The sequence below is a fragment of the Strix uralensis genome, chromosome 1, assembly GCF_047716275.1.
Source record: "Strix uralensis isolate ZFMK-TIS-50842 chromosome 1, bStrUra1, whole genome shotgun sequence".
Classification (NCBI taxonomy): Eukaryota; Metazoa; Chordata; class Aves; order Strigiformes; family Strigidae; genus Strix; species Strix uralensis.
Window position 1 is genome coordinate 109,771,224 of NC_133972.1, and position 26,697 is coordinate 109,797,920.

Sequence of the window (26,697 nt, forward strand, 5' to 3'; positions counted from 1 at the left end):
GTAGTCATCCACCCTCTTTTGTTCACATATAGGATAACCTGAGTGATGACTCATAGGGGTACTGCCTTGTGGCAATGATGCCCATCGCTCAAAGCTCTGAACTATGAAAAGCCTTGTGGTGCTCCTTAGGAAATGCAACAGTGGCAAATACGCCTGGAAGCAATCCGTTTTTTTCACCTGCTCTTTAAACAACTACCATAAAGTGAGTGCCAGGGAGGAATTAGATCAAAGTCTAACCCGTTCACCTTTGGCGTTTGTACAGGGTACTTTGGCTTACAACAGCGTTCTCAACCTTCCCTCATGCACGACTCAAGTGCATAATGGCTGCTGAGACAAGTGTATTTCACAGAGGGAGACTCGGGGTGTAGAGAGATTAAATGTCTTCCCAGAGGTGGCAGTAAACCACCTGAGGAACCCAGGTCTCCCAGGCTCCACGGGAGCCAGTCTGCTGGTAGCAAAGCCCTGCTCTGCCTGTCCCTGCCTGTCCTGCAGCCAGCCCAGTGGTCTGGCAAAGGCCACGTCTGGTCTCTCAACATGCTTTGATCGTCCTTGCTTTTGAGCTTGCAGGCGTAGTTCTGGTCAGTAAGGGGAAGATGCTAGTAAGAGATGAGAAATTCTGCTTTAAACGTGACTGCCTTACAAGGCAAATCCATCACATTATAGTATGGTGAAGCTCTTAGTGAAACTTACGTGATTTTTAAAAAATTTCTTTGTGTATAGGTATACATGATCTGGATTTGCCCCTAAATCATGATCTTGTATTTGACTGCCAGGAACGTAATTGTTGGGAGTGAGTGTGTTCAGCTACATTATACAGACTGTGCTGCCATCTGCAGGAGGTGCTATTATAAAAAGAGAAGATAATTTGTAGTGGGTTGGGTTTTTTTGCAGCCAGACATTTCTTTTTAATATATGCTGTGGTAAAAAACATTGCAGGACACTTGGTGCCACACCAGCAGAGTAAATGGCAGCCGGTAGTCTTTTCCATTCATTTTCAGGTAGAGGATCTGTATTTTGGATGAGCCCTCTGGCATCCTGCAATTGATTTTTTCAATTGTGGGGTTTTTTTTTGTTGCCACTATTTCACCCACAATTCTATTATTTTAAACTGCTGTAATGGGGGGGGGGGGGGGGGGGTGGAAGAAAGAAAAGCTGAAACTTCACTTCCACTGACAACCCCCTGAGAATTTCTTTAAAAGCCAAAGTATTGCAGTGGCAAATGGAAACATCAACTTTTTCCTTCTGAGGAGGTCGTTTTACCAGAATAGAAAAGATGATGTTCAAACATTTTTTTAATAATAAAAAAGCCCAATAAAAGTCAAATGTGTCTTTTTTGATCAGCAGCAAAAAGACAAAGACCAGCCCTTTAAGTCAGATGCTGTAAACTGACCTTTGGAGAAAAAGGAGAGGTTTGAGCGGTTTTCCACAAATGCTAATGGCCTAGAAAACATGTTTACCCAGGGCTGAGGGAAGGCTGCTGTGCTGCTACCAGCTCAAAATGTCCGGAATGACACTTTCATTCACAGATGTCTTTCGTCTGTGCCTCAGAGGTCCGGGGTCAGAGCAGCACCGGCAGGCAGGTAGGCAGGGGCGAAAGGTTTGATCAGTCTGTGATGGCTCCGCTCGCTCTGCATTTGTCTCTGAGGTATTGCCGCCCGGGGGGGACAGTCGGGCTCTGGTCCTACTCACTTCCTATTATCCATGTGACTTGTCTCCGCCACGCTGGAGTCACTTTGATTTGCCTGATGTACTGCTTGACAAAGCTGGGTGATGGCTGAGAAGTGGATCCAGCTGCTCTGAAAAGCGCACACCTGACATGCCAGTCCTGGTGCGGGCACATCATGGGGAGCATTTTTTAATTCAATGTAATTTATGCATTCTTGCAGTCCTGTGTGTGCCTGGCCTGTCAGCTAGTGCCTAGATGAAGGCTGACAGTTGTCATCCAGGGCCTGAAGGTAGCCTCACATAATGACACATTAGACATACTAATGATGTTTTCTTCTGGCATAATGTTTTCTTCTCAACTTTCGTCTCTCCTCTCCCCACCACCCCCTCCTCCCTCCCTCCCTCCCAACTACAGGGATGCTCAGGACACAAACACGCCAAGGAGACTGCGTCTGCAGAGAATGTGGAAAATGCTTTACCCAACCCAGTCACCTCAGGACTCATCAGAGGTCCCACACAGGTACCTTTTCACACTCATGCTTGCTTTCTCCTATTCCCACTTGCCTGTTTTCAGATCTGCCTAACAAAATCCCAAGAATTACGTTTCACATACCATGTTAACCTAAGTAATTCCAGTACCTAAATCTAATAGACAGGTTTTTTATTTTTACAACTATTGCTCTTGTTCTGTGGATATTGCTTACCTGATATCCGCCCAAACTCCATGAAATTGAAATGCATTTAAGATAAGTCTGTTTGCAAATGTTTTATTTTAATTAGAGAGTAGGGTACTCAGAAATGAATATGCTAATGAATTCTGTTGCCACCAGCACAAATTGAAATCAAAGTACCCCTTTCAGCACAACATAAGGCTTTGTTTTGCCTCATCGTTGCTGTTGACAGGAACATTTTTGTGGGAACCGAGATTTTTCTGCAGACTGGTCAGCTCTAAAATGGGAAATCCCTACCAGCCATTTTTAACCTGGTGCGGTCTGTGGTTGAGGTTGTAGGAGGCTAAAGCCACCGGTGTCGAGAGACCTCCTGAGCATTGCAAGAGACAGTTAGACTAGCAGGTTCCTCCTGAAAAGTGTGAATGATGCATACATAAGCCAGTCTGATGCAAAATGACAGAGGCCAAATGGTAAGTAATGCAAGAAGAGGGTCCCTTTACACATACACTGATAATTAATGTTGTCAGTGATTGCTTTCTTCAGCACCGAAGTCTGAATTAAAAAGGGCAGTGGCCCTAGGCTGCCATTAGCACACTCTCTTACAGTAAGTGTTACGGTAAATTGGTATTTTCCGGCCACAGGCTAGTAGCTGGTGTCTTTTTTTGAACGTGGTTAATCTGTAATGGTCTCAAATAATGTACACACACTAACGAAGCTTGAATGTTCATCTGTTAACAAGCCCCCTTGTTCCCACAGTGGTATTTGAGTCTAATGGACTCCAAGGTACTGAAGTTCACACCACCTCCGCAGATGCCCCAAAACAAGTATGTTTTACAATTAATTGGATGTTTGGTTTTTAATGTGGTAGCTGGGAAAAAGTTGCACAGTGATACTCATCACTAAAGCGCTGACTGTTTTATAACATGTATAAATAATAATGGTGTTGCTTCATTTTTAGCTCTTAAATTTTTTAAGTGTTTTATCAAAGTCTGTTATATAGAGAGTCAGTTAATTGTAAAGCAGGTAGTTAGTGTTTAAATAAACATGTTACTGGCTTACTGGGGACTGGGTGGGATAGGTAACTCTAATGCACAGTGATATGTAATAGTGAGATAGTATGTAAAGAATTTCTAGAAATAACTTGTTTTTACAACTAACATGTTTTCTGCTTCAACAGTACAATTAACACTTAGTCTGTATTTTTCTGAAGCGTATTCATACCCTGATATCCAGTATCTGGCCTTTGAAAGGCTCTCATCCTCCAGTTTCTGTGGACTCTGTGTGGTGGTGTGCTTTCCTATCTCCAGTATACAGTTTACTGTCACAACAAACACTTCTCAGTGCTCTAAATTATACATGACAAAGCTGTTACATAGAAACCCATTAAACTGAATTTGTTTTGTGTATCTTATGTCTTTGGAGACCAGTGTCATAACTTGGACCTTCCCACCCCATCTTCCAGCTTGGCAGGTGGGTTTCAGGGCACACCTTCTCATGGGCAGTTTTCTTTCATTGTGAAACTGCCTCCAGCATCGCTCACTTTCTCTTTCCTCCACAGTTTTATTTTAATTTTGACTACAGCACTTTTCCTGTTCTGCTGTCTCGTACTAAACGATTGCAGATGGTTTCAGCCATGCTTAGAGCATGCATCTGCATGCTGATCCACCTTTGTGAAGTTTAGGAGTTGGTTTCTACTTGCTCAGTACCATGCTCACCATGCACCATCACATTGCATAGGTCATATGCTGCACCCTTCATGGATACTCAGCACCTTCTCTGTTGCACTTGCATCTTTTTGGCTCAAAGACCGTGTGGGGAGCCCAGCTGCTGGCACAGGAATATCTGAGTTGCTGTCAGGCTGTAGGAGTGGCCAACAACAGTCCTCATAAAGTTTTCAAGATGGCATAGCACTTCAGTAGTTGTTGTGGGCAGTGTTTGCTTCGCTTTTGTGGGACAGTAGCAGCAAAATTACGCTGTAGTTGGAGAACTAGATGAAAGTGCTCTCCTTATGATGCTTATCAAATAAAATTGTGCAAGGACGTACCTCTCAGTAGAAGTATGTGACAGAGTGAAACACTGTAGCTCTGCAAACTAGCTCAACTAGTCTTTGGTTCTCATCGTTTTACTAATGTAGATTTAGTAAACCTAAGCCTCTTTAAAATGCTCTTTCATCTTTTCATGCTCATTGTTTTATCTCGTCTATAGTTGAGATCAGATTCTGAAGGCATCTGGGCTTTTTTCTTCTAAAAGACAATGTAAGGTGAAAGTTGGAAATAAATTTCAAAAAAAAATCTGAAATGGCCATATCTATCCAAAAAGGGATGTGGCATCTCAGTCCACATCTGGACTCTTTCTGTAATTCGGGTTCTATTACTGCACAATAAATTTACTCATAATCTTGTCTTTGTAAACTACTGCCATGTCAGAATTTATTGACTAACTTCTTCCACGGCAAATGTAGCTTGCTCTTGCAGTCTCAGTCTGTGTCAATCTGTCTTCAAAGTATTTGATTAAATTACAGCGTCTCTCAATATAGCAGAATAGTGGGTAGGGGTTAGCTTCATGAATCACTTTGTCTCTTGCCAGTCAGTATTTCTTCCACAGAAGCTGCAGTATGATCACTTCTCCAGGAGATAGTTCCCTTTCTTTTGTCTTGTTTGCTTCTCAGCATCAGCCTTTGTCTCAGTTTGTCAGCATCTGTGTCGGTTAGGATTATTCAGTTGTCTGCCGTTTTGCTTGTTCTCATCATGAGCAGGCTTTGCACTCCCCCAGAAGACTCCACCTGCACAGTCCCTGGGCGTTAGAGAGGGAATACACTCATTTCTACCTGCAGCTGTAGGGGCCTTCAGAAGCGCAGAAACGAGCTTGCACTGAGAATGATGCCTGCAGCATTCTGGTAACATTACAATTTCCCACCTTAAACATTGTCACTCCGTGTCTTCATTTCTTTTCTTAATTGGGGACACATCTATTCATGAGAGTTTATGGTGTAAAGTCAGTTCAAGTTACAGAAGTGCCATGCACACGCCCCAAGCAAGAAACAATAGTTACCACATTCGGTAGCTTGAGAATGAAAGGGACTTTTTTTAATGTTAAGTGGAAATGATTCACTTTACATAATGTTTCCTCCTCACAGGTAAAATATCTTCCCCTGAGTAGTCTGCTAAAGAGTAAAAATATTAACATTAGTATTTCACAGTTCCCCCATTCCCTTCAGTAGTCAACCAGAAGATCATCTCTAAAGGTTTCCTTTATGAAAGAATGTTAGGTAGGGCTTTTAAAATCCCCCAGCATAGTAGCTTACAACAGTGCTATGTTATACAGCAGTTTCCTCACAGAAAAATTCTAATTCTGCATGTTAAAAATAGGGTCTGCAGCCAGGCTTTGTCAAAAATGAGCCAGCTAAATCTGTGTTTAGGTGTCTAAATAGGAAACCTTCTTCAGGGTCGTCAACCACCAACAGGAGATGAAGGTATTCAGCACCACTGAAAAGTAGGCCACCTGTAGGGGCATGTAAAAATGATCATACACACCCACTTTTGGTAATATTAGCACTGGGTTGTGTTTCATGCTTTGTTATCAGCACCAATTAAATATAAACAAAACTCAGGAAAGATGATGTCCATTTCCTTCATAACATTATTTAGTGTGGTTTCTTTCTTGTACCTTAAAAAAAAAAAAAGGACATTTTTACATCAAGTGACTTTCCCTGAACTCTGGGGAATATTTCCTTCTCTTCTTTGTCTAAAGGACAAAAAATGCTTATTACATACCCCGAGTCAATACAATCTGTGCAAAGTCATGCAGATTCTCTTGAAATGCTGCCATATTAAACATACTGAATATTCTGAATATTTTTATAAATGCTAAATATCCCAATATATTCATAATTAAACTTGCTTATCCACAATGAATATGTATCTTAATTTGGAATACACTAAGCAGCATCCAAGATCTGATTTAGTGGGCATGAATTTGGGGAGTGGACTCCAGTTGCTTATACGTGGCAAGACAAAAGCTGGTTTCCCTTCAGAAGGATCCCTGTGACCATGTGTACCTCGAAGCTGCTTCAGCTCTCAAAGCAAAACTCTCCTAAAGCATGGGGTCATTTCAGAGACACTGCCTGATGCTGCAGCATTGCAGCCAGAAGCCCAATTCCCAAGTGAATTCATTCAGTGGCACAGGAGTCTAGCTTGCTTTTGCAAAATGGTGACGGCATTTCTAATACATATACCTTGCATTTGCATTTTGCTACAGTGTTTTTAAAAACATACAAAAACTTGGCCTGCTTTAGGAATGTAGTTTATCCTCTTATCAGTGCTGTGTCAAACAATATGCTTTAAAAATTTTAAGGGACAAGTAATTGGGTGTTCAAAAAGCATGATTTACTGATTAGAAATGAGGAGTCTCTCTAATTGAGAGTATATATGCGTGAAGCATGTTTGCAGTGCTGGAGCCAGACACATCAAGTTCTCTGCCTTTTGTGTGAGTGAAATAAGCAAAACCCCCAAAACTCTAACCTTTGCCCTCTCTGGAAAAACACCTTTTTACTCAGAGAAAATCAATTAAAAGCTACAGCCCAGGAAAAAAAATGAACTGTTGGTATCACGGATATCTCTGGCTGAAGCTCTCCCCATGCCAGAAAGCAGTGGTGGTCCTTTTCTGTGAAAGAGCTGTGGGCACAACAGTTTTCAAGCCTCGTTCACTGAAAAGAGAGGTGCGCAGTAGGCCCTGTGTGACAGGGGTAAACCACTTTCATTAAGGAGTCCATAAGCTTTAATTTTCTCCACTACAAGTATTTTAAAATATTTCTATAAGTGTTTGATACTTGAGATAGTATAAATGTGAATAGTCAGAATTTGGGGGATAGGCAGATTGGAAAGAACCATCAAGAAAACACCATATATATATATATACACACACACACCCCCACACATGTATTGTAAAGGAGCTTGGGGGAAGGGCTAGGGCATCTGTTACCTCTGAGGTTTTTACATTAGCAGCATTACAGCCCTGCTTGTCCTAAGGCAACTTTGGGGAGGAGAAAAAAAAAAAAAAAGCGGATAAAAAAGTTATTTAAACCATTAGTTTCTGAGTTTGGTTGGGGTTGGTTTTTTATTTGAAATTTTAGCACTGTCTGTTAGAAGTCCTATTTATGACATTTGTTCATATGAAATGTCTTGCCCCAGTTCCTTGCAGAGTTTCTTCTAAAGATCATGATTAATAGTTCAGTCCTCATTATTGCAAATGTTATTTTTAAATAGTTATTCTGAGAACAAGAATTCCATTAATCAAAATAATAGATAATGAACAAATAAATGGCAACCTAATTTGTCTCGTTCATACATATGGAGATTATAATGCAAACAATCAAGGAATCATGGAGGCTGCTGTACCAGCATCTGAGTAATATGCATGTACTGTGTGTCCATTAGTTTATGAGCATTATAGACAGGATTAGCAGCTGTAGTTCTTGTCCGAACACTTTTCCCTTGCCAGCAAACTGGAGCGGTATCTGTGCTCCAAACTGATCATTGCAGTTTATCTCACTGTCATGTGGTAATCTGCCTCCAGTATATTAACATGCACAAAACTGATTTTTTTCCTGTTAACTGGTGAAAAGCCTTAGAAGTTGGTGCGAAAGCAGCTTTTGGTATGGAAGCTATAGGTTTCACTTAAAAAAAGATCTGCTGTTCTTCCCTTTTAAAATGTTGGAAGTGAAGAAAGCCTACTTTTTAAAATGGTAAATGTTTCGCTTCAGGAAGAAGTCAATCCAGCTGTGTATCAGCTGGTTCAAAATCTGACTGCCCCTCGGGCTGGTGCAAGTACAAGGGGATGAGCCACTGGGTGGGTTTTGACACGATTGAAGCTCAGGTGCTGTTTGCCAGTGAAACTGGGAGCATGGCCATGCATCAGAGGGGTCCACCCACCCACCACCCCAGGCCCTTCTGTGCCTCCCTGCCAGGTGGGAGGAGGATGGATTAGCCTTTTCATGGGTCCCTGCTGCTGCCTGGTTCATGGGTGGGTGGTGCCCAGACCTGCAGAGCACGCCTCTGCCACCCAACACCCCACAGGCTATCTGTCCAAAAAAAGCACCCCTAATTACACCCCTTTTTTCAGTTCTTACCCAGGAAAACTGGGGCAAGGCGCCTGCCCTCCCCTCCCCTCTCTCCTTTCCTCCTCCCCTGGCTCAGCGAAACCCTGCTGTGCTCCCCCGTGTACATAGAGCTGGTTCGATACGAGACGTTTTAATGATGAATGCCTCCTCCTGGAATTGTGGCTCTGTCTCTCAGGCATGATGCAGCTGCGCAAAAATGTAAAGCATCTTTCTTGGTTTACTGCAGGAAATTCAGCATCCAACTAAGGAAGTTTTATCACATCTCTCATTCAGTTACTGTTTCCTACATTTCAAATATACTGCGGTCTGTACAGCAGCTTTTTTTTTCTTTAATTTTGTTGCAAATCTTTCCGACTTAAACCAAACTTTGACTGGTAAATGTCATGAATCTCAGGCCAGGTTTAATTAGGAATTTTCTAAATCTATTAACAAAAGAGATGCACTTAATACATTATGTCAACCAGAGCTGGGCTTTCTTTAGCTATTTTGAGGGCTGCCATAGGCACAGCTTGAAACTTGCTTGGATTTTACATGGGTGCCGTATTTTATGTTGCATTAATTTAAAATGGTCTGTTTCACTTCATCAAGACTTTAGCTTAAGGATAATGCATTTATGTAAGATTAATCTTGCCATGTTGTTTTAGGATCAGGATTGTAAACTGCATTGTTCCGACAGTGATGTTCTAAATGTCATTTTAAAGCTTTTCTTGGGAGCTGCAGGCTCCCACTTATTCATGATGTTATCTTTAATTTCACTTGATTTTAGAATATCCCTGCTATTTTTTCAACATGGTAATTATTCATGAAAATTGGCTAATAAAATAAAAGGAAGATGACAAGGGGGGTAAAAAAAAAAGCTGCCTTAGCATTTGTCAGACCTGCATAAGAATTCAGTTTTTCTTCTTTTAGCTGCCTCTGTGACCTCAAACTTCAGCCTTTTTAAAATGCTGAGTTAGTTATGAATCCCTTTTGACTAGCACAAAACTCTGCTTTTTGGAGGCCTCTTCTTCCCTTCCTTGTTCTCAGCCTTTTCTGAATTGCTCCATCAGTTGCTATTACTTGCCCTTCTAGTATGTCAGGGACTTTATATGGGCCTGATGCACTCTGCTCTTGCTGGAGATGCTTGAAAACCCCCAAAAAACTTCTGATGGGGTGGGCCAAAGTGAATGTACGTGATGCTAATAAAGGGTAACGATGGCCAGCAGGGCTTGCTGGAGGGTTGCGCGTGGGAGCAGAGGCGAGAATGAGCTTTCCCCTGTGTCATCCTTCTTGCAGGGGAGAGACCACGGCGGTGCGGAGGTCGCCCACACGCTGCCTCTCCGGAAGGGAACCTAGAGCCCCGGCGGAGAAGCCCCCGCGCCAGCGGCCTCGGCCCCGACCCCGATGGGCAGCGCCGGCGGCCCCCCGCGCAGCTGCCCCGCGCCCCGGCGGCTGCGGAGCAGCCTCCCTGCCAGCCATCACCTCGCCCGGAGCCGCTGCGCAAGACTGAAACCAGCGCTCTGCGAGGAGGGGGGTGCCTCTGCGCTGTTAATCATTTTAAAATAAATGAAGATGCTACACAAGATATATATAAATTGACGTACTAATCAGTCCCATGGTTCCTTATTTCCTTTATAATAAACAGTGGAGTTGGCAAGCACTGTGGCAGCACAAGGCATCTATATTAATCAAGAGAAGTTTGAGACACTGGAAAAATTAAACTTTATGTGATTTGGACAGCATGAAGAAGTTAAGCACTGTAACAAAAACCTCCCTGATGCTCACAATGACTATTTGATACATTTGAAAAACAGCAGTGGATTCGAGGGCTGGAGAAGTATTAATTAATGAAACTGCCACTGCCTGTCATGCTGAAAAGCAAATTAAAAAAAAACAAAACCAAAACACAGAGAGGAAGAATAGGGGGTGCGGGGAAAAGGTGGCATTCGGTGCTGAGAAAGCAATGCTTGATGAAGGATTAAAGGGACTAAAGAGAAAGACCGTCATTCTGCAATGGTTTGTTTCATTACAGTTTGGGGACCACTTGCATTTCTAGTGCTCTTGCTCTTGACTGCGCACCATTAATAGTATGTGAATATGGAAATTGAAACACTTCCAGAGAAAAGCTTCTATTCTGCTTTGGAAAAGAAAAGCTAGTCGAACACTAAGAAAAAAAACAGGCTTCTGTGTTTTACTCTCAGGACCTTTTTTTGTAACAGGGCTACTTTCTTCGACCTGATCACAAAGGAAGTCTTCACGTTTAAAAAAAAATGAAATAATAAAATGCTCAGCTGTCTAACGCCGCTGATCTGTATGTTCAGAAGAGAAAAGGTGTCACTGAACAAGTTCAGGCAGCCCTGGGCCTGTAAGGTACTCTCTGCCTGCGTTTGGTTCAGCAGGCCAGCTACAGCTCCTCTTTGGGTCTGGTGACGTTTTGGAAAGACGAGGAACTTCTTTTGTGGTGGCAGGTTAATATTCATATAAATGTGTCATGTCTTGTACTTGGTGATCACTGGTGGTGTTAGGAAAAAAAAGAAAAAAAAGCTTTATATACCTCTTCTACAGTAACTCTTTAACTGCAAGTTTTCAAGGTGGGGTTGTGGCACATAACAGGTTGTTAAACCATGCAGTGTAAGCAATTAAAAATGTATTCCACAGATATAAATATTTTCTTTTCTTATTGCTGTGACACTATGTGTGATGGTAATATTTCTGAGAGTTTCAGATTTTGCACATATAATTTTATGCATTATCAAAAGTTACTGCTGCCTTGAAAGAAAATGTTCTGTGAAAATTTTTGCAAAAGCTTTACTAGTTTTTTTTTTTTAAATTGTAACATTTTGTAAAGGCAGGAAATGGATTAAAAAGAAAACCTAGCATGCTAAATATATTTTTCAAAAAAAGCAATAATTTTACATGTACAGAAATGATGCTAACCTTTAATACAGGTGAGAGCAACAGTTTACTTCATTACAATAATGGAATAGTGCTGTTTTTGTAGAAATGGGCTTCTGACACAAAGATTTGTTTAAAAAAAGAAAACAGCAGAAAAAACCTTAAAGTGTGATCTTTCTGTTCTAACAGTTTTGGTGGGCGGGGGGTTGCTTTTTTAAAAAAATCTAGTCAGTAATTGGTTCTGGATACTACTTGTTTTAAATTACTTGACAGTTTTTGTTACTTCGCAACACTTGCAACAATGCAAATTAACTTTCTTATGTATTTTTTTTTAAACTAGTTTTTCCTTATGCTATTGCACCAGATGTATATCAGAATTCTCTGTAAGTCTCGGTGTAGTTAGGAATGTCTGTGCAAATACTTATAAGTGACTGTAATTAACTGTTCTGTGAAGTTATTTTGAGGGAGGTCGCATAGACACATTCCACTGTACACCAAAAAAAAAGAAAAAAGGAGAGAAAAAGAAAAAATGAAATATTTTGCTGTGTTGCTTAATGATTATCATTTTGGGTTTGCACTAGCTTTCTTGGTTTGTTTTGTTTGGTTTATTTTTTTGTTTGTTTGTTTTGCTTTTGTTGCTTTTCTGAGTCATATTTTTCATGAGTGAAAGTAATGCAGTTCAGGAATGCACAAAAGCTAGTTGCTTAGCCTATTTGTTTGTGTTTTAGTTATTAAAAACTCTGTACCCAAAATGGCACAAAAGTGTAGTGTACATTTGTAATTTCTCTTTTTTTAACTGTATTTTTTTTGCAAGCTGATCTAGAAAATCCGAGTTAACATTTAGAGCCAAACGCTTTTTTTTCTGGAGCTTTTCTTCCAGAATCTGACAGAGAAGCTAGTGCTGTCACTGCCATTACCAGGGTACTAATCAGCAAAGTTTACAATCATAATTTAGCTCCACGAAGAACAACAGTAGGGGAAATCAGTTTAAATAATTATATGCTGTGTATAGCACAGAAATGAGATTTTCACTTAATTAAACAAGAAGTAAGAGTGGGTGGGGGAAAGCCAACCTTAAGGACCATCTGTTTTCAGAAGCGAATCCCACAATTTCTTTTTTCTTCGTTATCATTGTATTGTATTGATTTGTTATTTTAGTTAGGCCATAGTATTTAAAATGAGTTGTGTTCCTTATTTATTTAGTCAATGGGCTTTGATCAGCTCTTTTAAGCAACATGATAACTTTTTTTGGCATGACACGCTCCTGTAAAGCCCTTTTATAACTGTTACGGGGACTTTCTACTACCTCTACCAATCTACTGTTTCTTCTTCTTAACAGGTTTTTATGGTGTTGCAAGTCTAATGTAACTTAGACAATAAAGGGTTTGATTATCTACACTGCAGATTCTTAGTGTATCTGCCATCTCTCTCTCTCTTTCTCTCTCTCTCTCTCTCTCTGGTTTTTGTGTGGTTTATTATACCTAAGGTGTAGAAGATCTTTTTTACTGTAGCTAAAGTGAAAGAAACACCTTCCTTGCCAGAGTGTTTTTGTATCCTGAATGTTGTGCACTGTCCAAAAGTTGAACTCAGAGAAACTTTTTCCACAGAACTAATCAGCTACTACATTGCCATCATGCTGTTTGCATTTGTGAAATTCCTTCTGTCAGAAATGCTATGAACAAATCAGTAATAGTGCAAAATGGAAAGGAAATTAGAAAGCCAACATAGTTTTCAGTTTTGTATTTCAAAACCACTTAAAGTCCTTAGTGAAAAGCCTGAGCATAAATTGCTGCCCCCATCTTATGGAAGACTCTGCTTATATGAAAACAACTAGTTAAAAAAATTATCCTTTGGAAAATGGCATCTTCTTGTTGGTGCATAAAAGTGTTCTTCTGTTAACTGACTGTCAGTTAAAAATCTGTCACTGGAGGGATTTCCAGGCATTGACACCGTGCACATTTCATGGTAATCCCTGTAAATGTGTTGCCACCTTCTAGTGCTTTGGGGTGCTGCATGTTGTGGAGCACGTGCCTATGTTTGTCATGCTCGACCTGTCAGAGCATGCGTGACGTTTTGAGCTGGTTTACAAAATTGCATTATTCTGGTGGGAATGCATTCCCCGTTTGCTCGTTTTCATGCTCACAGGGTTCATGACCAGGCCTGTGTTTGGTTTTGTTCTTCTTCCTTGCTGTATTCCATGCTGGGCTACTTAAGGCGTATCTCAGCAGCTCCAACAGGAGTGCTAGAATCACTGACTCATTGGGGGGATTTCTCCTTGAAAAACCAATGTGTTGCTAGAAGACCTGGAACAAAGCAAGAGGTAACTTCTTTATTAGGTTCTTGCTACATAAAATGCATTGTGTGTTAAAAGTTGGAAAGGTTGCATTCTGTGTCAAGTCAAATTTCCCGCTCCCCGTGCAAGCCAGTATTTTTAAGCCAGCAGTTCTGTGCAAAGCACTGAATGGCAGAGTCCTCTTCTGCCATGCTCTCTCCTTTCTCTTTTGCTGTGTTTGACAGCCCCATACTTGAGGGCAATCCAGTATTCAGAGGCAAAGCTCACGTGGATTCACCGGGAACTTGTAGGTGAGGAGTGCCTGCTTGATCCCAATATTTAGAGAGTAACTCAAATGGAGTATGTCAGTATATATAAAAATTCCTTCCACTTTAGTTTTTCATTATAAATTACAAAACTATTGTTTCTGGAGCAGCTGGGGTATAAAACAGTTGGCAGATCAGTGAAAGCATAGACATACTCCCCTACTAACTGCTTTCTGTGGGGCTGAATGTATTGCTGGCATTCTTGAGGGGGACTATAACCATGTGTTGACATCCTTAGCTGTCTCAAGGTAGACAGTAGCTGTTGCAAATCTCATTATGCCTATATTTTTTTCTTCAGGTTCATTAGTGCTGCTTCCGGGAGAAAGAAAAAAATCCCAAACCCTAAACCCTAGAAAAAATTGTGTTTTCTTCGAGGCTGATGGACAAAGGGCAAACCATAGATGGAAAAAAAAAAATCCATGTGTTGGGTATAAGCAAGTATTTCCAAACTGATCACCAGTTACTGTTCAAAGTGAGGGACACTTTTGCTATTGAGAGCGAAAAGGATGTTCTGTTGGGAGTAGGAAGTAGGCACAGAACGGGGGATCAGTTTGTTGTGGCTTGGGTAAAGGGATCAAGAGCATTAATGTGACCCAGCTCTATGGGTTTGAATACTGAAGTGGATGTTGCCCATAGGGCCATAAGAAAAAGAGATGGAGAAAGCATGTGAAAGATCAATAAGGGGCTAAGTTTTGACCCTCTGAAATTCAAGTAAGTAGACAGAAGGCAATGTCTGAGAAAGGCCAAAGCTGAAGACAGGACTAAGGAGAAGGCAGGAGTGGAGCTAGAGGTTTCAAGGAGAATCACCAAAGAGTGGAAATGGTGCCAAAAAGGACAAAGTCAGCAGTGTGAGAGAGCAAAAGGATGTGGAGATAGAGCAGAAACTCTGAAACCTAACCAGAAGAGGTTTGTGCCCATTGCAAAGGGCTTCCATTTGGATGAAAGGGAGGAGGCATATGCAGGCAGCTGTTGGGAGACGAATTGAAAACTTCAGAAAATAAGCACATTAACTTAACCTCAGTGAATCATCTTATTCTGCAAAAATGTTCTTTTGTGGTATGAGCTTGAATGATGTTCTGACAGAAAATAAGGGAATGCCTTTTTGGATCTTTACTGTCTCAACTGATGGGTGAACCAGAGTTAGGACTATAATTATGAGTTGTTGAGGCTGGACTGAAGGGTCTCTTCAATACCCAAGGGGTTTTGGAAAGCATGTTGCTCTTTTTAAGAAACAAGCAAACTCTGATTAGCCCCAAGCAGGAGGGGGAAAAAAAAAACAAGGCAGGCAAGAAGGCAGTGTTTTAAGCAGATGCTGAACTGGAGCAATCCTTTTGAGGATGCTAGAGGGTACATCCAGATAGCATTCTCTAATACAGAATATTTTAAGATGCCTTGTGGTATGTTGGATAAAAGAGCTGGGGATGCTCAAAGCTGTTAAGAAAAAGTGGTCGATATTAAAATGGCTTCAGACACTTGGCTCGCTCCTTTGTTAAATCCTTCGTATCTCCAATTTTAAGTTGTGGTTCATGCAAGATTGGTACAGGTGGCTTGATTTGTTTGTTCCTATGTCAGTGTTATCTACAAAGGTGAGTTACTTGCCAAGAGTTTAGAAAATGTAAGGTACCCATGTTCCCTTTCTGTAAGTGAAAATCCCTTGTGTGTCATATTTCATCATCATCAACCCAATTGCCACAGGAATCTTAGAAGATTTTTTTAAGCAGAGAAAAATGATTTATTTATCTTCTAAATATTCGTTGTTCTGGTATGACATAAAATAAAAGGGACACTGGCCCTCCAGTTCATCTTACTCCCAGAATTCAACATACTTTTCTGGGACAGGACAGTGTTGTGCCTTGTCTGGGACAATTAACGATCCACTAGTGGTTTCTGAGACCTACAGCTTGCCACAGAGTGCTGGAGCGGTGCTCCGATAAACACGCTTCTGCTAGGGATCTCCCTTGGCTAAGGCAGGTCACGAACCGAACTGTTTCTTGCTTTTACCAGAAGTTTTCACAAGAGTCATGCTGATGCTGCATGGACACTGGGTCTGTTCTTCCAGATGGGAGCCAGTGGTGGGAGGTCACTGCGGTCAGCTCACCCATGGAGGCCAATGGACTTAATGGTAACCAGTTTGCTGGTCACTGCTTTCCCAAACTTTTCCTCTTCATGTGTTCCTCTCCTCCTTCCTCAGCACAGATGCAGGTGATTGTTGTCACCATGGAGGAGGTGACATCTCCAGAGCAGTGGTGAGAACAGGCAGCTGGAAAGAGTTTCTGTCAGCAAGAAGTGCACGCCGGGGGCTTGACGAGAGTCCCATCCCCTCTGCTGGGGTTTCCTCCCCGACTCTCCTGTCAAATGGCAAATCAGTTGTTGTGTGGCCATGCTCCCAATAATGAACAAAAGCCTGCTGTGAATATGGGAATGATTGTTTTTTCACAAGTTTGGTTTTTGGTTTTTTTTTTTTTTTCTCCAAATATTGACAAGAGTAGGGAGCATCCCTGGACTGCACTGTTAGAGAGACAGTCTGGAGGAAGCCCAGTGCAGATGCAATATTAAGCGCCTTTTGTATCTGTAGGAATGGCAAGTCTACAGGCATGCTCTAGGGGCTCTCTGCAGTGGTGGATTTGTGGAGATTTGCTAAGTAGAAGGTGGAATTATGTGGCAATTTGCTCAGGTGCTCGGTCTCTGGTTACTCACTGTCCCTGCCTTGAGAGGGCAAGGCTGCCTGCTGCTGCTGGCCCTGGACTGGTGCTGGGGTGGTGAGGGGGAACATGCACTTGCTGCTTTCCCAGCAGTAACACGCGTGCATGGCTCTTCCTTGGGCTCCCTTCCCTGGTATGCTTCCTTCCGCAGCTCAGAGCCACAAGCTGGGGGAGACCCTGTTCGCTCCCATCCCATCAGCTGTATCTACCAGGACAGAGCCATGAAGGGAATCAGGACTGGTCTGAGACCTGCCATCAAGGAGGACGTCCCTTCCTTGGCATAGCTGTATTTTGGGGTTTTTGTTTTTGCACCAACCATACAATGGGAGCAGCCCAGGAGCCAGCAGCCCCAGGCTTCTTTAGCTGGAGAGATGAGATGTTCCAGGTCTCCCTGGAGGACCCTGCACGTGATAAGTGACTGAGACTCTGGGTGGTGACTTCTGGAGAGGCTCACTGCAACTCTGTGTTCACCCTTTGCAAATAAGGGCGCTCTAGCATTTGACAAGGAGTCATTTATGGGCAGAAGTGACCTGCAGGAAGCCCGTGGGAATTTCCTGAGCTAGGTTGAATGCAGCACAAGGTTCAATCCGAGAAGACCCAAGCAAAATTCCAGTGAATTCATTTGTTATTGCTGAAGATAATCTGATGGGTGATTTTATAGCTCAGAGTTGTACATGATGTTTGACAAAGCAATTTGCCAGTTACAGTGTTGAGGGTAGGGGGAAGGACAGTTAGTGAGCAAGTCAAAAATGACATTGGCTTTTTACTTGCTGCTGGAGAGGATGATGATTTACTTTGCAGCACACTGTTTATGGGCTACTCCATTTCCTACACTGCCCCTGGAAGTTTTAGTGCTTTCAGGGTTAGAAACATCTAAGGAATTCCCTGCAAAGTTACTTAAGTTGTTTTCATTTTGTATCCAGCGACAGCACACAATGTGAGAAATTACATGACTCTTAAGGTGAAGCAAGTAGAAGGGGAATAGTCTAAGCATCAGCAGTGTTGCTGTCCTAAACTGCTACTTTTTCAGAGCATGACATTAAATTATTTGGTAACTGAGTTCATTCTCCTTTGCATTGGTGCTGTTAAATAAACAGTGACTTTAAAATGAGGCACAGCTGGAGCCACCATTAAACTCACCTGAATTTTGCTTCTCAAGTTGTATTTTCTGAGTATTTTGCAGAAAATGAGTCTTTGAGGGTTTTTAGAAAAAGAAAAACAAGCTCCTAAGTTTAGATGAAGTATTTTGACTGTAGCCAGAATTACAGTGCTTGAGGAATTTGAACTTGCAAGAAACAGGTGAGTGCTGAGGTGGTGTGGGAAGAAGCATCAAGGCTGTAAACCTAGCTAGATGTTGACTTGGCCATGTTATTACTGAGGCTGGTTTGGTAAATGTGACCACAGGGAGTACAGGTGCCTTGTAGGGCTTCCTGATTATTTTTCATACTACTCTCAGCAGAATAATTTTCTTTGTAAGATTACAGTTTCCTTTATTATATGAAGGGCTTTTAGGTAGGTGTCTGTCTTTACTGGGCACAGTATGGTAAGAGACATTTCCTGATGTGAAAGTCGCATGTGGATTGTCATGCAGAAGTGACTCTGAGCTGGGCTTGAGGGTGAATTCATCCTCTGCCCACCTCACTTACCTGCCTGAATGCCTTTAAGCTGCCTGTGAGGCAAACTAGTTGCTGCTTTAAGAAGCGAGGTGCAGTGCACAGGGGACACACAGAGCGCTCTAATGGCATTACCTGCCATGGAGATGGGCCCTGGCAGTCTCAGTTTCAGTCAGTCTGCCCTGAACGTCTGTTCTTACTGCAACCAAGATACGAAACAAATAATACTGGGTGGTGGACATTGCTTGCCACAAGGGCAGGTGGGATGTGTAGGCAGTCTGGCTTCAGGCTGAGCCCAGGCTGACTACCAGGGCAAGTTAGATGTGAGAGAGCAGGATTTCACATCTTGGGTAAATGCATAGGTGTGTCGGAAGGCTATGGAGGAGCTTTACCCCACACAGCTCCTTGTGTGTAGTATGGTGTGCTGAGCCACAGCAGGGAGTGTGTAAAGGACATGGTGACAATCTCTCCACTGGGCCAGTGCAAAGGAAGAGTAGCTGCTCACTGCCCTACAGCCATCGGTAAATAAAGATGTTGTGTCCTTTTTATGATTCCAAAAGATGCTCTAACAGGAGGAGGTCAAGCTGAGGGTCTGCAGAGGCACAACAACTTGACAGTCTTAACCTGCCCAGGTAATGATGTGGAAAGTTTGATACTTTGCTGTTTCTATAGAGCATTAATTGTTGTTTTTAATTATTCTGTCTATCCATGAGTCCATGTCACTTTTGTACCATTGGAAGGATGCAAGCTGTTTCTGAGAAGAGGCTGAAAGCCTTTGGAGTTCTTTCCATCCTTCTCGAACATGCAAAACTGGCAAACTCTCTTCTCCCCACCTTGCATGTATTTGAAGCAACTGCATTAACATCAGTGGGATTTTTGCATCATTGCATGCCTGACTGAGAATAAATTTGACCTCCAGTCAATGATGCATGGAAACTCAATATATGTCTATTGCATAGTTACTCTGTGAAGGGAAGGGGTTAGAAAAGGGATTGCAGGATGATTGCAAAATAGTCCTGCTCCCTACATACATCTGGGGAAACTGCGACACCAGTCCTAAAGCCAAGCTCTAGTTAAATCAAGAGATTAGTGTGAAGCTGATGTCATATATTAGCTCATAATGTTTTAACTGAAGTTTCTTCTTTTGGCAAGAAACCCATCTTTTTTTTTTTTTTTTTTAAAAAAAAAACAAACAACAAAAAAACTTGCAATAAAGTAGTCTAGAAGATGGAGGTAAACAGGTGTAGCTGTCCCAGTGAATCAACTGTGAAGAAGCAATGAAAATGATACTTAATATTCTTTAAAAGATTTGGCTTTAGTATGGAAATGATACCAGTTGAAGTTAAAGCAATACTATCTACGTGGGAAAGTGGCATTGAAATATTCTTTCTTTCTGCCGCCTTTTGTCAATAAGAGAAGCTTGAATTATGCATTAGAGTTATGGAAGATAATACAGCAAGGTTATGAACCCAGAACAAAAGAAGGGGAAACTAGGTTCAACTCGGTAATATATCACTTGGAACATATATAAATGGTTATAATGCTTTGCACATTATAAAGACAGTAGTCGCATATTTAAATGAGAAGAGAGCCATTGCTTCAAGATTTTATTCAAATATTAATTTGGGTATTGTAATTAGTTCTTCTTGGGAAGCCTTGCAATGTTCAGTATGTTTAGAATTTTGTGGAATATTCTAGAATATGTCTCTTAAGTAGATGTACTTGAGATGTAGGATTTTACAGAGATACCAATTTGTATTCACATAAATGAAATTTTGAATCACTGGCTGTGAACAGTCATCTCTTGAAATGAGAGCGATCTTTGGACAGAGATGGCCAAAGCAATACTAATTCTAAATACCAAATATTTGTAGGAGAAACCATAAGCGAAGAATTATTCAAAGCATTTTTTTTTTTTTACATCATTAACTTTTTTATAATGTGCTTTGCTCCCTAAATTGACAAAGAGAAAGGGAAGCAAAATCTGTCAGCTAATCGATTTGCTATCTGCTGGCAGTTACGAAACAGCACACTTCTGCAAAGCCTTTCTTTCCCCTGGATGATGTCCAGCCGCCGTTACCCACTGGGAGCTGGTGCTTCTCCTGACCTTGGTGTCCACCCCAGCCCAGGAACCCTCATCCACCCCAGCCTGTGCAGGGTACTCACCTGCAGCAGCAGGGGAAATGGAGAAGCCCACACTTAAGCCTGATCTCAGCAGCCCCAGGTTTATTCGTTATGTTGCTTCATATATATACATGAGGCACACCGTTCCCAGGTCAGTTTTGTTTGGAGCTAGAGCGCTCGTTCCGGTTCCCGAAGATGGACTGGCATGGGGTGGGGGATGTACGGGAGGACAGAATGCTGCCATCGAAACATCATGTGTCCTCGTGCTTCTCTGGGCCTGGGGGTATAGGGTGACTGAGAGTTTCTGCGACACTGGCTTTGAGGCCCTCGGCCACCCCACCATGAGTGTCGCTTGGGCTTGGGCAGATGTTGGAGCTGTGTCCACTCAAGTGCTTCTTCTTACCCACATGGAGTAGATCCACTTTGTAGCCGACGTGAAGCAGGGAGGTGACCATAAGCCTGTTGAGATACGGCCTTTCCCTTTCTTGCTCGGCTTTGGAGGCATTTGGAGCTTGGCTACCTCTGTCCTCTATGCTGGCTATATGGCCACCACCAGTCCTCACTGCGCCCACGGCCCACAGGTGCAGGCACGGCCACCTCCTGCTCCCAGAAGTGCTCTTCTGCTGAGGTGGTCTACCCTCCTCCTGCAGTGTAGAGGAAAATGATTGTCTGGGTTTTGTTGCTCTTGCTAAAAATGTAGCTAAAATTTTAAATTTTTTTTCTTAATAGGATTTTGGGCAGAGATTAAGTAGAGAAAAGTTAACCACAACAGATTTTGCTTGTTGGGGTTTTTTTTGGTTTTGTGTTTTTAAAGGAGAATTATGGACTTTGAAAACAAGGTCTTCTGATGGCTGAGGCTGTTTACTAAGTCAATGAGAGACATCTGATGTGTACTCACAGTTCCTTGAGCTGTATCATTAAACAAGTTAACCAACCTTTAGTCCACTGTTATTTGCTTTTAATCACAGCTGAGCTGCTTAAGAAAACTCTTGGGAAAAGCAAACCATTTCTTGAAGAGAGGACTAGGGAGTCCAAGGTAAGCATTTACCAGTTGCCAAGAATCTTTAGATCCATTTAGTGTCTCATTATTTGGTGAATAAACCACCTGGCACTGCTTAGAAAAACATCAGTATAATTCCTTTCCAAGACAGACCTAATTGTATAGCAGTGTGTGGCCATTATTTTCTTCCACACCCAATCTGAGACTAGGAGCACATGCCATATAGTTTCATTCTCTTTTCATTTCAAAAACAATGTCCTTAAAAAATGAATAATTGTGGGGAAATGGTACTATGTTTGGCAACTCATGCTAACTGCCTCTCTTAAGCAAGGTGCCAGCTGAACCCTTACAAAAGAAGTAAAAATACACTTGCCCCAGCATTATTGTGCTCTGCAATGGATGGTTATGATGAGGAAAACAGAGAAGACTTTGGTTTTGTCCTTTGTGAGGTTATTTTTTGGGCTCATAGGCGAGGACTCCATCGTCTTGAATTAATCATCAAGAAGCCTGTCATTTTCTTCCTCCTCATTACACAGTTATAGACTCTCATGCACATAATCACAAAGATTGCAGCTCTTGGTTATAAGAGGTGAGGTAATTCCTGACGTTTGATCGTTCTCACTACCTGCAAATTTTGGAAACTGATTCTGAAGAGCATTTGATAGGAGCTGGTTAGGATGTTGCAGGGATATACATACATTTCCTTAATTTTATTTAGTCAAGGGACTGCGGCATATTGCACTAGGCATGGAAGCTTTTTAAATTTTGGTTTCACTCCTAAGCATATGGTGCACTGCCAGTAATTAAGCCTGACAGTCATGGATGCACAGATCACTTCGAGTAAGTGATTTCCACTTGGAAGAAACAATGTCTCAGGGCCACCTAGGGAAAGAGGTGAACGTATCCTTAGTCTTATTGTGTAGCCAATACCAGTAAAGAGCATTGCACGGCTGAGTTCTCAGGTGCTGATGTCCTGTGGGTGTGAAGGTCACAACTTCATCCGCTGTTTGCTTCTGCTTGTACCTTTCTCCTTGTTGCTGAGGTGTAGCTCCCACCAGTTGCTTTTTAGTGAGTTTCTGGTTTCAGACAGGCTCTGGGAGAATTGGGAAACTGTGACCTGTGGAGGGTTGATGGCTTCTTCCTGACTATTGCTAGCTGCTGTGGTATGTCTAGAAAGCATGAGAACATACAGCCTGTGCAACCTCAGGGTGCACTCTCTTTGGGCCAGTGTCCATCCATGAGAGGCTGGTGCTAATTTTCTTGCTACACATCCCAAATCATGTTACGATTTTCATAAGATTTTTAGAATTTTCAAACTCTTGGAAAATTTAATTGTCAATTTAACGGAAGTAATGTTTGGTCCATAAAACATAGCACAGCTTAAAAAAAAAAAAAAAAAGGGCAGTGAGGATCCAGAGATTTCTGGGTAGAAAGTCAGTCATAACTTGGGTGGTTTCAGACCAGTGTTGGGGTCTTGTGTAGGCTGAGGAAAAAAGCTGCTGCTGCTTTCCATAAAAGTAGGAGCCTGTCCTTGCTCTTCATTTCCAGTGCTTATTATTTTTACCACATTCATATTTTTATATTTTGCTTTTGGAAGACACAGGGACAGAATGATACTCCCTTCCTCCTCATCTCGCTGTGATTATCTAGCATAAATCTCCCTTTATAATCTTATCACTGGGCAATTCGGTTATTTTAAATGTGAGCCTTCTTGCCCACTAATCAGTTCATCTTCAGGTTTTTAAAAGCGCTATTTCATAATTCCGCACATTCCAATCGCTTCTGAGTGTCCAGCCCAGCTCTGCCTTCACTTATCCCCTTCTCTTTCCTTTCTGACAAGGCAGCTCTTTCTCTCGCTCACAGTCTTTGCATTCCTTCCAAGTTGATGCACATAGTCATTTGTAATCAAGGCTGTAAATTGTATTTAAAGCTGTACTGCACTATCCATGGATATTTGAATCATAAATGAGAGCATTGTCCTGCCTGTACTCTCACTTATTCTTTCAGCCGTAATAGATCCTTTCATTTGTGCTCAATTAGCTTTTCCACTCCTGCATTCAGACCCTGAAAGTTTCCACTCTTTTCTTCAGGTCTTGAATGCTGATGGTGTGGCCATGTTTGCCTCTACCCCATAATTTGTTTCGCTCTTTTGTGCCACAGATTTCACTGAATGTGGTTTGTTTGTTTTGACAAGTCCAAGCACCATGACTATATTGTGCCATAATATAAAAATGTTCCCTTTAATTATTGCTGGGGTGTCACAGTTCTGGGATGGACCTCTTAGGTGTTCGAGCCTTTATGTCTCCAGGTTGAAAGTAACCAGAATTTTTCTAGAAGACTGGTTTTGGGTCGTTGTTTTATTTTTTTATTCTGATAGAGCAGGGAGCCAAGTCACAGCAATCATGTGTCAGGAAGAGTCATTTTTAGAACAGCACCCCACAGTGTGCAAGTACACAGAGTCCTCTTCCTTTTGCTGCAGCGCCCTTGGGCTGAGGTGGGTAATCCAGCCCAGTGCCGTCCCCCTCCCCTTCCAGTGCCTGCTCTGCCCGCCCAGGCCAGGGCAGTAGAACCTTGGCAGTGCCACTGGCTGCTCCTCGTTAGGTGTTACGGCTCCCCTGGGACTTCAGCCTGATGCAAAATATCTGGCTCCTAATATTTGTAAGGATTTGTCCCACTGCTGGCGCAGCTTTTTATGTTTGCTGACATCTCTGAAGGTGGAATTAGAGTTTTCTTGCAAGCGTTTCCTTTTCCCTTCATTTCCACCTTCAGTTTTTGCTTCTTTTTTTTGGTCTTTGTTTTCTGAGAAGAAACAAAGCAAAACTCAGAGAAAATTAGCCAGCTTCACTTCCTTGCTTTGTACTACAAAATGTTTACATACTTTGTGATCAGATAGGTTTTATTTCTCTTCTAATTCCATAAATGTGGGCTGATTTTTGAAAAAATTTATGTCCATTTCTGTTTTGAAAGTATTTTTAGGGGAATTCTCTTTCACTTTGAACAAAACTGGCATGTTTAAATAAACGTTTCTCTCCTGTACTGAGCCCTGGGAGAACGTTGCAGGCAGGGTAATTGATGTTTATTTGAAACTAACATCTCAGAAATTATTCTGTGATCATCTTCCCCTTGACCTTTCTTTCTAGGACTGTCCATGGATGGAGCGAGAATCTATTTGGATTCTGTTTTGGATGAGGTTTGTCCTTAGTATTTGTGAAGGTTTCTAGTAGGTTTAAACTGAATACGACAGAGGAACTAATCGCTCATTTATTTGCCTTGCTATTAGAGAGACATCCCTGAATTTCCCTAAATTTTACTCTGAAGTTTTCCTATTCTGGGATACTTTAGAATTAAAAGTACAATTAAAAAACCCCATATCTCAGGCAGGCTAAAATGAAGAGTGTTTCGCTTTGTGTCTAAGTGCACAAAAACCAGGGAGGGAGCAGGACAAAGACAGTAGAGGTGTTAGGATATTAATCTGGGTTATGAATCTGAAAGCAAGCCAGGAAAATACACCAGCCAGTAAGACCTTTGTTGACCTGCATTCGGTGGGGAGGATTTAGGGAAAGAACTCTGTCCCTAAATCTCACCAGTAAGAGATGACAAATTTAAGCAATAAAGTATCATGCTTGAGGCTCTACATCAGGGGCACCAGAGCTTGTTGGAGAGAACTTTCTAGAGCAGTCAACTCTAACGTTAACCCCTTTGTGAACATCAGATGTAGCTAGATTGTCTTTTCATATTTAGGATATCCAAAGTATAAGCCTTTTTTTTTCTTTCTTTCTTTTACCCCTGTTAGAATGGACTTGAAAACTTCCCCAGACCTCATTTATTTGACACTTTTCATTTGACAGCTCTGAAATGTTTAATTTTTGTGAATCCACAATCTTTATAGATCCCCAAAGAGACCTATGTAACTAACAAAAACATGGCATAGCTATTCAAAGCCTTTATGTATGTGTGTATAAAAAGCTGTCACCATTATTTTCTGTAGACACCTTTCTCATTGTGGGACCCTACTCATCTATACAGAAAACCCAGTCTGAAATCCTATCATTTCCTCCTGAAAGGAGGGTCAACATGTGCCTCTGCTGATACGGATTTTTCCACATAAACTGACCTTCTGCAGCATTTCTACTTAGTGAATTAAAATCAGTGGAGAGAGCCAGCCGTGTACAAGTCTCAGTGGCCTCATTTTATTATATGCACTTTAAGGATAGACTGTTAAGGAGGAACATTGCTTGGATGATGGTGAATAGCGATTCAGGCAGACAAAGCACAATGGAATTTCTCAGTTAGTATCTTGATCTGCAGATTTCTATGGCTGCAAGTCCTGTGCTATCCTCCCTCTTTGTACATCTGTACCCTGCACACATACGATTACATCTCCAAAGTTACTGCCATTTGTATATCGTATACTGCAGTCATAACATCTAATATTGCTATCATTATATTATTTTTCTTTGGTTTTATTTTGGGTTTGGACACTGTCTGAGTTTCAGACTGCTGACAGCAGGGAATGATTCCCTCTGTCCAGGTCACCATCCTTCACCGCCACAGATGTGTACCAATGTCATAATCATCGGTGATGTCCTACCACACTCCAGCGAGGTAGCTCACTCTGAACACGGATTTGGATTTCTATGTGGTTTTTATTCTTTTGTATTTCAGGTTCTCCACAGTTTAAGGATAAGCTGAGAGGGAAGTAGATGGAGGTCAAGGAAAGAGAACACTGGAAGTAAAATGCGGTACAAATCAACAAGCATCATTATTATTAGCAGTGTGCCAGAAGTGCATTAAAGGGACTTGGCTATAAGGAACTCTAAGCATGGCTGGTGATATGGATAGAGAGGATCTCTTTTTTGGGAAGTGGTCAAACACAGGAGGAAAAACGAAGTGATCCGTTCCTGGCTGCTCCTGTGCTGTTTGAAAGCATGGTTATGCCTATTCCCCTTCATATATGTCCTTTGGGCATCTACCGATCTGGAATTGCCTGGAAGCAAAGCAGAAGTTGTCAGGATATAAAAATGCCCCCTATTTCACATTTTCAAACAAAACTGCCAGTACGCTGTAAATGCTAGCTGTCCATTACCCCCATGCACAGAGGTGTGGTAGCATGTGTGGCACACTGTACTTCTCACTGACCAGAGACCTCCAGGAGGTCTTGAACCAGAGATGAGACATTAAGGATGGATCTTCTTCTCCAAGAGACTCTTACCATTTTTTTATCATAGTGTTTTGGTATTTAATATACAAGGATTTGACAAAGTACTACTGTATAATCTTCTAACAATACCCATTTTGTCCCATAAAATTATTATACCCAGTCTTAAAATGT

The 26,697-nt window shown here is 41.8% G+C and overlaps 1 protein-coding gene across 5 annotated transcripts in view; it reads left to right on the top strand.

Moving 5' to 3' along the window:
• The window catches only part of ZNF516 (zinc finger protein 516), a 118,705-nt gene extending 92,621 nt beyond the window's left edge, over positions 1-26,084 (top strand). For 2 of the 5 annotated variants that reach the window (XM_074877097.1, XM_074877106.1), the window contains exons 4-5: positions 2,081-2,185; positions 9,730-12,731. In XM_074877097.1, the coding sequence (XP_074733198.1) occupies positions 2,081-2,185; positions 9,730-10,040 (416 nt within the window). In that variant the 3' untranslated portion in view covers positions 10,041-12,731. Of the gene's footprint in view, positions 1-2,080; positions 2,186-3,092; positions 3,161-5,091; positions 5,249-9,729; positions 12,732-26,030 lie in introns of those variants that run through there. The other 3 variants (XM_074877131.1, XM_074877123.1, XM_074877113.1) reach the window with 3 other exon arrangements.
• Positions 26,085-26,697: the final 613 nt, after the last annotated feature.